Below are 12,389 nucleotides of genomic sequence, written 5' to 3' on the forward strand. Positions count from 1 at the left end.
ATGATAACACTATCGTTTTCAAAAGTTCGTATTTTCAGGCCCTCAAAATGTCATTGTTGTGTAAATGAATGGCAAAAACGCATTAAAAGTTTCACCGTTGAAAACCTTAAACCTTACCCTTAATTTTAATATACAGCACAAAATGTATGGTGTTATAAAACTGCAACAAAACGGGGTTTGGAACAAAATGAGGGCGAGTAAATGGTGCAAGAATTGTGACAGAGACATCCACTCCTGCATTGCGTGTTTGTGCATTTTTTGGGGGGGGGGCGGAGCAATGAATGTTTGGGCTGAAGATCAGCATCTGAATATAAGCAAATGCTGAGGGAAAAACATTTTCAGACATCTCGGTAATAACTAATGCAGAAGTTGACAGGAGCGCAGCTCAAGGCGTAGGTGTTTCATAACTACATTCTTACAAGGTTGCCAGTTCTCCTCTCCTCTCCTTCCCTCCGCTCTCACATCTGTGCTCATACACAATGAGGACTGTCAGTACTGTGAGCTATATCTGCAACAGCACTCTTCTTCTGTCTGTCTATCTGCCTCTCTCATTCTCACGCTCTCTCTCGGGCGAGTGTCAAGGACCATGAGAAAGTGCTGTGATCGGATCCCTCCATCAACATGACAGAAACATTTCTAACAAATTCCATATTTATTTGTAATACTACTGTTCCACTGCAGCAAATAGGCCTATATATATTTAAGCATAGGTTTACAATAGTGTTAGGTAGAGGAAATGGTTTTATCTTCCAGTCGGCTTTTATAAAGTTGATTAAAATTGTGCTCTTTGATGTTCCTAGTAATCTGAGTGCTGTGGTCTTTTTTCAGATTTCGTGCAGATGGTTATCAGATTTGCCCTAATCCTGTTATGCCCTCTAGTGGATAAAACCAGAATACACTCTATAAGATAATATAAGTTTAATATGTATATTCTGAGGCTTGTGGAGTCAATTGGTAGCTTTGTGAGAGGAACCGAGACAAACTTATGTCCTTTTTCACTGAAAATCTTCTCCTGTTAACAGTTTGCAACAGGATCACCTGAGAAATGGATCATTTAGAAATCATTTACGAAGAGCCGGCTGAAAATAAAGATTAATTCAAGAATTTGACTTTTCTCATAGAAATGTATGAACTTACTAAAGCTAGAGACAGCTGCAATCGGTCCGAAATTTAGTGAATAATGATTTTTAATTGGCTTGTTCCCCGCACAAAGCTATTGAATGGCTTCAGAAGACTTGTAATGTAGTGTAGTCTTATGAAGTCTACAGTGAATTTCACAATATTTTATGTCCACAGTCCTTATATACTCTCATAATACTGAAAACAGCGGCCACCAGTCGGGAAGTTCATGTTCACAGATAAAAAATAATTTCTGAGGTTAATGGCTAAAAATACAGTACCACAGATTTTGATTTTTAAATAAATGAATACTTTTGTTCTGCAAGGAAGCATTCAATAGATCAAGTGTGATAGTAAAGACATTTACATTGTCACAAAAACATTCTATTTCAAATAAACGCTGTTCTTTTGAAAGTTCTATTCATTAAAGAATCCTGATTTTTTTTTTTTTATGGTTTTCACAACAAAACTTTAATTACACAGGAATTAATTGCATTCTAAATACTCAAATAGAAAACATTTATTTTAAATTGCAATTTTATTTCACAATATTACTATTTTTACAGTATTTTTGATACCCAATCTGTATTTTTAGTCACAAAAGTAATACTCAAACAAAAACCTACTGTTCATTTATCATCATCATGCATCATGCATGCAGGGTTCCTTTTTACACCAGCCTTTTTGTTTGTCATTTAACTGCTTGCAATCCTTTCTCTATTCTACATGCTCAACTAGTGCATATCGGCGGGCTGCATCTCATCACAACCTCTTGTCTGGGGTTCTTTAATGAATCTGCATAATGGAGAAGACCCCAATTAAATCCTTGCGTGAGGAGGACTCGGCATCCAGGGTAAACAAACTTACCCTGACATGGTTGCAGCGCTGGATAAGATAGAGGGCCGAGAAAATGAATTAGCTTCCTGACACACGTCAAAGCCAATCCCAAGGAAGAAGCGGTGCACCTCTCGACACCTCTATTTTATCTGGCCCTTAGTATTCCGCCTGAGCCGCCTGCTCGCATCCAAAATGTATTCATTTATTCAGAAGCCCTTGGAGAAATCAGAAAAAGCTTGTTGTTCTTTTTTCTTTATGTCCAGATGGAGTTTGCGTGAATAACGTGAGTTAAGTGAGGCGGAAAATAAGTACAAGATTGCCCGCCAGTGAGAGACGATATCACCTCACGAAAAAATGAGTGTCACCTTCATGCACACAACAGGTTTTCTTTGATTTCGAATATTTCCCTCCTTTTATCTCCGTCTTCTGTCAGTACGTGGCATGAAGGAGGAGAAAATAAATTTGGAAAACAAATGAAAACATATGAGCTTTGCCTGAACTCAATAAGAATTATCATGCAATGCAGGTGTGCGAGGAAGCAGATGATTAATCAAAGGGAGATAATGAGAGATCTATTTTTTTTTTTAAGCATCTTCTCTTGGGTTGGAGGGATACGGTGTGTTTCACCTTGCTGTTCCTCTGCCTGATGCTTGTTCCATTGCCAGTTAGTTTAATTAGCTAGATAGATTGCTAATACAAAAAAAGCTGATTGAATGAGAAAACTGAGGGTACGTTACCACGACAACGATATGCTTAAAACGAAGAAGTTTTTCCCCCATTCACACGGATCCGCGAAAACGACTAAAAACGCTGTATTCTGCTGCCAGGCCAGTAGATGGCGATGAACGACTATAGATTGAACCCGTAATGTGCATGACATAATCGTTTTCAGATATCGGCGTTTTTGTTGTTTACATGGAGATTGTTTCCAAAAACTTGCACTTTGACATTCATTTTCAAAAGTTTACGTTTTCCGGTACCCAAAACACTGTTGTCATGTAAACGAACGACCAAAACGCATAAAAAGAAATGATTGAAATGATCGATTTTAGTTGAAAACGGTGTCGTGTACACAGCCCCTGAAAGGGGTCAAAATCTTGCTTAAAGGGATAATTCACTCAATTTTTTTAATTCTGTTTACATTTACTCTGTACTGTACTTTCTTCTGTGAAAAAAAAGAAGACATTTTGAAGGCTGTTTTAACTTCTTCTAGCTTTTATGTATGCGAATGATGAAAGTCAGGGTGGTTAAAAACAACACTGGGCACCTTTAACTTTCATTGTATGAACAAAAAACAGAAATGACATGAGAGCGAGTAAATGATGACAATTTTTTAGAACTTTTGATCACTTTATATAAGGCGTCTTTACCTACTATGTACTTACCGTACATATAAAAATACTATGCACTTACTGTATTCATGATGCATTGCGAAACACTTACTGCTATTGAAGTGGGATACGGGTAGGTTAGGACAGGTTTGGTGGTATGATTTGGTTTAAGGGTCGGTTAAGGTGCAAGGGAATGGTCAACAGTGTAATTACAGCTGTTTTTACTAAAAATAATTACAGCTGTAATTGCATGCATACCTTTTTAAATACGAGTACAATGTAAAAACACGAATGTACACAATAAGTGCTTTGTATCAAATAATTTATCAAATTTAAATGTAAGTACTTAGTTAAAAACACTTAATGTAAAGTGGGATCTATCCCTTAAAGAGATATTCAAATCAAATTCCAATCTCACAGCATTGCTATAATTAAGTAAAATAATGGAGTATTAATACTTTATAGAGAAAAGCCAGCCTACCTCCCTAAGGACTGTGCTGCCATAACCTCTGTACAACCCTCTGAAACCCTGCAATGAGAAATCAAAAAGAGTTGTCATCTTTGTGCAAACAAAAAGACATGGCATTTTCATGACTGACTGCCTTACAAAACGACTTATTTATCAATGAATCCACCCGTCAATCTGTGTTTAACAGGACAGCTCGAGTGAACTGAAGAGCATTGTTCACTGTAAGCCAAGCTGACGATATACGGGCACCTCTTCTTGTAGTGTATTCAGCAGCACCCGGTAGGTATTGAGGGAGGGATTGGCCTGTGTTCTCTGCTTCACCACTTCAGTCGGCACACGAAACAGACAGGCGACCTGTGTACGAGGAGGACAAGAACACTCATCAAAACGTCAAATAGTACCGCTCACACAAACAGATAGAAATACTCAAGTACATTGCACAATATAGCTGTTTGATAAAATAACATTTATAGTTTAAAAGAGTAGATTTATATTTAAAACAACTGAAAAAATATCTGAAAAGTGGAAAAAGATTATAAAAATTGCAAAATTATATATATATATATATATATATACACACACACACACACACACACACACACACACACACACACACACACACACACACACACACACAAAAGTAATGTCCGGAGCTGGATATTTATTTATAATACCCATCAAAATATGGGGAAAATATTTTATTTCTATATTAAATATTATATTTATATATAATTTAAACATGATCGAAGAACAAAACCCTAAACTGGTATAAATCTGGAAAAATTATTTGGCAAAAAATTTTTTGGCACACTACAGCTACACATTTTATTTAACTATGCAAAGAAAATGCATAAAAAAGCATACATTGACTACAACATAATCAGTAATTATTTTTTCTTTTTCTTGTTTTTTGCATGTGTGTGAGAGAGAATTTGAATTTATTTTATAGACTTTTTTCTAATATTTACAAAAATACTGATTAATAATGATTTCAGGAAAATGTAACAAATAATTTGTCAGACAAATGAGCCTACTGCATTGTTTGTATTAATTAGAATACAACACAACATCTAACCATTAACAGTTCCACAAAAAATTGATATGAAAACATTTATAATTTAATATGTTCATGTAACTTAAAAACCCTTTACAAATGACTAACAAAATTCCCATGGATCATACAAGTCACAAAACACTGCTTTTCTCTCTCTCGCTCGCTCTCTCACAGACACACACACACACACACACACACACACACACACGTACAACAGCTGAATTCCAGCAAACATGCATTGTCGATAGCTGAAGTGTGGCATTATTCAAGCTCATTCTTCAAGGCCGCATCCCCCTCTAAACTACACTTGTGGTGCATTACTTCTGATCCTCTCCATGCTGAGGGCGGAAATACCAGGATGAACCGAGGATGGAAAGCAATCTTCCCAACCACGGGGAGTTTTACCGGGCCCCCCACCAGACCCCCAGACTCACGCTGGATAGAAGTAATCTCTTCTGAATGACACTGACAGAGCAGGCGTGGGGTGCTACTATGAGAGAGGTTAGGTTCACAGTGAGCCCAGCTGACACCCTACAGGCACGGTGTGTGTGAACAAGCTACGGTAGTTTGCGCTCTAGATGAGTCTGGCAGGCGGCAGAGCATCTTCTTGCACACTGAAGATGCCGAATGAATGACCACTTGGCTTACAAAACAGCATGCAAGACTTTGCGGTATGGCATGACACAAATGTACAAGATCCAGCTGAGGAAATCTGTATGTGTTATTTCCATTGAGAAAAGTAGGATCAGTGGGGAGGGCTCGAATTTTAAACAAGCCAAAAGCGTGTACCAAGAGTGCCACCCAGCGGTGAAACCCGGGACCTGCGACCATCGGTCTCTTACTGAAACTGACAGGGCCCATTTTACCGAGCTCATTACGTTCTCTTTTTGCTGGGTTAACATTTATGAAACACTAAACATCACGTCCTCTCGTGTAATTCTCAAACGGATCAAAATTACAGCACTAAATAGAGAGGGAAGTGGATATGACAAGTAATTCTTGCAGTAATTGAATTGGTGGGAGCGAGTGCGCGCCGCAGCAATTTCGTATCATCTCGCAGGGGAGTTGATGGAGGACTGGCGAGAGATTATATCAGATCAATTACCGACATTGTGCATTTCTGGGTAATTTACAGGGAGCAGTGAGGAGGAAAACTAGGTTGAGGACATTTTTAAAATAAGTGGATGTCGAAGTCTTTAGAGTTTCGCCGTGTTTATGGACGTACCTGTGTGTGGCCAGTCAGGCAGTTATCGAGGCACTGACTTAAAGGCAGTTTTGTACTAATTAACGTTTGGTTACATTGTTGGAAAGAGTTATGGTTATACTTATTATTGTGAGATACATTTTGGTCTCTGTGTTTTTGCATTCACATCACCATTTATCTTAATTTGCGAGTCATTTGGAGGAGGTGGCATTAATTAGTCGCTGCCTCTGGTCCAAGCGCGCGCTTGGCGCTTCCCGTTCCCGGCGCACTGCGCTCAGTGCGCTGCTGCTGAGGCGGGAAAACAAACCCCTCAGACCCATGAGGGAAAAACTCTCAGTGCCAGGGCAACATGACGACCAGAGGCCAGCACTCAGACACGACAGGTCGCTGAAGAAGCAGGGGATATTAAAGCAAGGCACAACGCTTATTTTAGCACTGGGTGAATCAGTTCAGGGCCGCTTGTCTTGTCCTCGCGCTGTTCTTTACAACACAGAGCAACACACACCTATAAAGGGAATGACTGAATACTGCATACGTTACACTGACCATTTGACTCGACACTTTGAACGGACTGAAAAACATTTAGGTTTCAGTTTTATTATAAGCTTCATAGAAATCACTATAAAACGTGCATTATATGCATAATACCTAACACCTTATAATCAGTTGTTTGCATAAATGTAACAGTTATGATTCTTCAACTATGCATTAGCCCTACTATGCATTTTTTAATTAACCATTTTAACTATATTTCAAATTATACTATAATACATAATACATTATGATACTTATCTATTCAGGGTTATGCCATTAACATTAACACACATGAATTAACACACAAGATCAACATACTAATGTCCTATATCATGTGTTACATTGCATTATACTCTTGGTGTAACAGAGAATAGATCGTCATTTATTATAACTGGTTAAAATGAAAAGATATAACACTTTAGAATGCATATTATAAGGCATTAATAATTCATAAGAATAATTTTATAATTATACATACATCTTAATGTAAAGTGTTACCAGAAGTGTTACGCACTGTCATTTAAAAGTTTGGGGTCAGTAAGATTTTAATTAATTAATTTATCTATTAATTATTTTATTTATTTACTTATTAAGGATACTTTGCATTGATCAAAAGTGACAGTAATTTATAATGTTTCAAATGCTTTCTATTTCAAATAAATGCTGTTCTTTTGAACTTTGTATCCTGAATTTTTTTTTATCACGGTTTCCACAAAAACTATTTTTAACATTGGTAATACTAAGAAATGTTTTTGAGCAACAAATCAGCGTATTATAATGATTTCTGAAGAATTATGTGACACAGAAGACTGGAGTAATGATGCTGGGAAATCAGCTTTGCCATCTCAGGAATAAATTACATTTTAAGATATATTAAATCATATAAATAATATTTCATAACTGTTTTTGCTGTATTTTTGCTGTATAAATAAATGCAGACTTGGTGAGCATATAGGAGACTTCAAAAACATAAAATCTTACTGATCTGAAACTTGGTAGTATATGTAAATGTTTACAGTAATTCAAAACTATTTTGCCATTTTACCCACAAACCTGAGGCCATTTTTTAAATCCCAACACAACAAATTCCCATTAGCATAAAATAAACCAAGGTCAATCTCACATCTGTGGTTCCAGACATCAATAGACACAGCTGGAACATTCCAAACAGTCCATGAACTCGGAGCGCACGCCTCCCAGCAGTGTTTCAGGAAGTTGGAATTACAACAGGCATCTGGAACAATCTTCCACAGATCATCCTACAGGTGCCTTAAAAAAAAAAAAAAAACAGAGTCCCCTCGGGTCCTTATGGAGCGATGCCTCCCAAAATCTATCTGCACAGACAATCTCTGCCTGACACGTCGTCCCCCATTCTCTTCCTTAAATAATACCAATGCATGTCCAGAGAGAGCATTGTTAACCCAACACTTCAATTTTGGATTGCCTATTTTTTAGATATTTCAAAGACCTGCCAGGTGAGAAGAAGAGGGGGTGGGAAAAGGTTGAAAATGAGGCACAGTACAATGCTCAGGCTTGATTAGTACAATAAATCACAGGCAACCGTATTCTCACCGGCAATACATGGATTATTTGCAGTGCCAAGCTTAGCGGGGTGCCAATCGTCCTCCTCTAGTCATGCTACACGCTGTTTTCACCCAACAGCCATTGGGAGAGACACGGTTTATAAATGTAGGAAAAGTGCTCCTTCAGCTTGACAAATGAGCTTTCGGAGAGCGTGTTGGGCAAATGGGAATGAAGATAAATCTGATATAATGGCTAGATAACAGCCTACTCTGGCCCTGACAAACACCATCAGCTATTGCATTCTTTATAGCACAGACTGAAAAAGAAGAGATAGAAATTACTGCTGCTATTATTACACAACTATAACATAGAAACCTTTCATATGATTGTATGAAGAGAGAAGCTGGACTTAAGAGAGAGTGGTAAAGGTGAATAAAGTGAGGATAACATTTCCAGACAATTTAAATCTAGCTGGTTGTAGATCCGAAACTACAAAGGCAAAGCCTGAATCCCTGAGCTTAAAGTCCAGGATCCACATTGTGTTTGATTAGTGCGCTAGCGCTAACCTTATAGGGTCAACCAGATAACTATGACAGTACAGCAGTGGCGAAAATCTTTTATTCTATCTTGAAAAGTAATAGGGAAAGTACAAAGTAATAGGAAATACTCAAAACAATTATTGCACAAAATGGTTCGATGCAAAACTGGGCCAGAAAACTCTAAATCTAACAAATTATAAACTAATGAGTCATTAAACATATCCAGTCGTGAAACCTATTAGCGAGAACTTGTATAATGGCACAAGTTACGCAAGTAGGATGACTTTGTCTTCTGCTCCAGACGGCCTGAGGGGAAGACTTTCATGGCTAAGCTGCGGGATTACGGGCTTTGAACAGGGCAACGTGTACCCACAACACACTGGGATTCAGCTGGGCCCTTTTTGAAGAGTGCAAATCCTGCTGCACCAGGCAAAGGGTTATCAACAGACCTGACTTCAACTTCACCTTAAATTCAACTATCTTGGGTATTGGTGAAGGCTGACCTTTTCACTTTACTTTTTTGAGCCATGTGTAATGGCCATGTTTAGCACGTAATGATATTTGCTCTAATTTTCCAAGCAAAAAGCCACCTTTTCCCCCTCCAGAGTGTCTTCTTCAGAATAGAGTAGATGTTTAATGGTTAATTTAATGGGTAATAAACTGAAATGATCAACCCCAGTTACAATACTTATATACTGTCACTTGAAATTGCGTATTGAGATGAATAGGATGGCATTAGGATTAGTAGGTCCATGTAGAATTTCTTCTGCTCTAATGATGTTGAGGAAAATCTGCTTCTGAATTCTACTGAATAGATTTATATTCTTTTAATTAAAAACTGGCAAAAAAAAAAATAAATAAAAAAATACCCCACATATTAGTCTCATGTTCTTTTAAGTTATGAAGGCAATCCATACAGCATGGAATAACCAATAAATGTCCATTGCAATTTTTAAATCAATTAAATGCATCCTTGAATACATAAAAGAAACATAAAATGTCAAAATTATTCCAAACTTTTGAATGGTAGTGTATGTATTAGATTGCATTACATTTTTTAAGGTGGAGTATGCTCTAAGGAATGATTAAATGCTTGTGTGTTGGATCGTTCTGGACTGCAATAGCTCTGAGCTTACAGAATTTCACTAGCAGAGGAAATGAAGGTGCTCCTTACAGCTCCAACACCTAAATCTCTCTTGACAAAACTGCAAGACTCGTCTCTATGAAAAGAGTTATGTCAATAGACGACAACAACAAGATCCTATTTGGCCAGCTGGTGGGAAAATAAAGGGTCGCCTATGGCCCAGCTCTAACCCAGAGCAAAAAACATCCAACAAAAACACATTCTAAGCCTTCTGCATATTTGTCTCTGAAATGGACATACTGCTCATTTGGACTGCAATGGGTAAATGATGATAAATACAAGGACAAAACAACAGGAAAGAAAGAATAATAACAGGAAACCTACGATTTCTCCTAGTGAAGCAGCCAGCATGTGGGTGAAGGGGGTCAAGCTTGTAGCAGTGTAGTCAGCGAAGAACGACTTGGTGCTTTCATAGGTGACAAAGAACGCAGCAGCTGGAACCAAGAAGAAACACTTTGTTTGAGGCAAACTATTTAAAGTTGGCTTGAAACCAGTTGCGATAGTCTTTTCTTCCCTATTGTGATGTACACTGATGAGCCAGAACATTATGACCACCTGCCTAATACGCTGTGGGTCCTCTGCATGCATACGTATGTGTGTGTGTGTGTGTGTGTATGTATGTGTGTGTGTGTGTGTGTGTGTGTGTGTGTATATGTATATATACACCACAGGTGTGGCATATCAAGAGGCTGATTAGACAGCATGATAATTGCACAGGTGTGCCTTAGGCTGCCACACCTGTGAGGTGGATGGATTATCTCGGCAAAGGAGAAATGTTCACTAACACATATTTAGACAGTTTTGTAAACAATATTTGAGAGAAATAGGCCTTTTGTGTACATAGAAAAAGTCATAGATCTTTGAGTTCAGCTCATGAAAAATGGGGGCAAAGACATGAGCAGAGATGTTGGGTGTTCACGAGGAGGGTTCATTTGACATGTATCACCCAAAAGGAAGTCAAAGTCAAGTTTATTTCTAGAGCACATTTAAAACAACAGAAGTTGACCAAAGTGCTATACATCCAAAATCATAAATAAACAACAACAAAAATAAAACAACAACAACAACAACAACAACAACAACAAGACAAAAACACACAGCTCTCAAACTGAAGTAAAAGCCAATGAAAAGAAATATGTTTTAAGACTAGATTTAAAAGCGCAGAGTGTTGAGGCCAGCCTCACAGACAATGGTAAATTATTCCATAGTTTAGGGGCCGCAACTGAAAAAGCCAGATCTCCCCTATGTTTCAGCCTTACTCTAGGGACAGCCAAGAGCATGCAATCTGCCGACCTAAGCGACCTCGATGAGACATGTTGTTGTATAAGGTCAGAAAGTAAGGTCGGGGCTAGACCATTTAAGGATTTATAAGCAAACACTAAGATTTTAAAATCAATCCTAAAACGTGCTGGAAGTCAGTGAAGGGAGACCAGTAGGAGAAATGTGATCACGCTTACGTATCCCTTTTAATAGTCTAGCTGCAGCATTCTGCACCAACTGCAGGCGTGAGAGAGATGCATGGCTAACACCAGCATAGAGGGCATTACAATAGTCCAATCGAGAGGAGATGAAAACGTGTATAAATCTTTCAAAGTCTTTAAATGACAAAAAAGGTTTCACTTTAGATAAGAGCCTTAACTGATAAAAACTGTCTTTAACCACAGAATTGATCTGTTTTTCAAGTTTAAAATCACTGTCCATGATTACTCCAAGATTTTTAATGGAGGATTTAATGTACGGAAGTAAGGAACCCAGTTCTGTGTTGGGGGCCACATGGGTACTACTTGGGCCAAATATCACAATTTCAGTTTTACTCTCGTTAAAATGTAAAAAACAATTCATGGCCATCCAAGCTTTAATGTCTGTGAGGCAGTCCAACAATAATTTTAAAAAGCTGGTATCCTTTTGTTTCAATGGCAGATAAAGTTGTGTGTCGTCTGCATAACAGTGAAACAAAATGCCATGCGCTTTCTTAGGATAGACCCTAAAGGGAGGATGTACAGGGAAAACAGCATCGGGCCAAGAATAGACACCTGGGGGACTCCACAAGGAAAAGGTGCCAATGGGGACACAAAGTCTCCAAGGCAAACAGAAAACTTCCTATCAGACAGATATAACCTAAACCACTCTAGAGCAATACCTTTGATACCAACACAGTGGTCCAACCTAGAGATCAGAATATTATGATCAATGGTAGCAAATGCAGCTGTAAGGTCTAACAGCATTAGAATAGCAGAATCTCCAGAGTCTGTGACCAATAAGAGGTCATTAAAAACTTTTTAAAAGTGTAGTTTCTGTACTATGAAGGGCTTTAAATCCAGACTTCATTTTTTTTGGATGGAATATCAGATATGGTTATTTCTTAAAGGGGCTATATGCGTTTTTCTGAAATTTAAACTCGCGACTGACACCTGTGGCCAAAAAACAGAACTGCTCTTCCTTTCTGCTCGCTCTCGTACGTGCACACTTCACAAGTCATCTGCTGCAAGGAGGTCAACATTATGTTTACAGAGGTAAGAACAGTCAAATACATATATTGTTTGAGATAAGTGTTCTCTTACACTGATAAGAGTAAGTTTCTCCATTGCACTGCTTGCGAGTGTAGGCTACTTGCTGACTAGCGGTGGTGGCAGA

General features: G+C 38.1%; 1 protein-coding gene across 1 annotated transcript in view; it reads right to left on the reverse strand.

Moving 5' to 3' along the window:
- slc25a26 (solute carrier family 25 member 26) overlaps positions 1–12,389 on the reverse strand; it is a 54,028-nt gene that overhangs the window by 38,529 nt on the left and 3,110 nt on the right. Inside the window, exons 3-5 of the mRNA XM_084101837.1 lie at positions 10,080–10,189; positions 4,006–4,110; positions 3,769–3,816 (exon numbers count right to left, since the gene is read on the reverse strand). Of these exons, the coding sequence (XP_083957963.1) occupies positions 3,769–3,816; positions 4,006–4,110; positions 10,080–10,189 (263 nt within the window). The remainder of the gene's footprint in view (positions 1–3,768; positions 3,817–4,005; positions 4,111–10,079; positions 10,190–12,389) is intronic.

Source organism: Abramis brama (assembly GCF_963993115.1).
Source record: "Abramis brama genome assembly, chromosome: 23".
NCBI lineage: Eukaryota > Metazoa > Chordata > Actinopteri > Cypriniformes > Leuciscidae > Abramis > Abramis brama.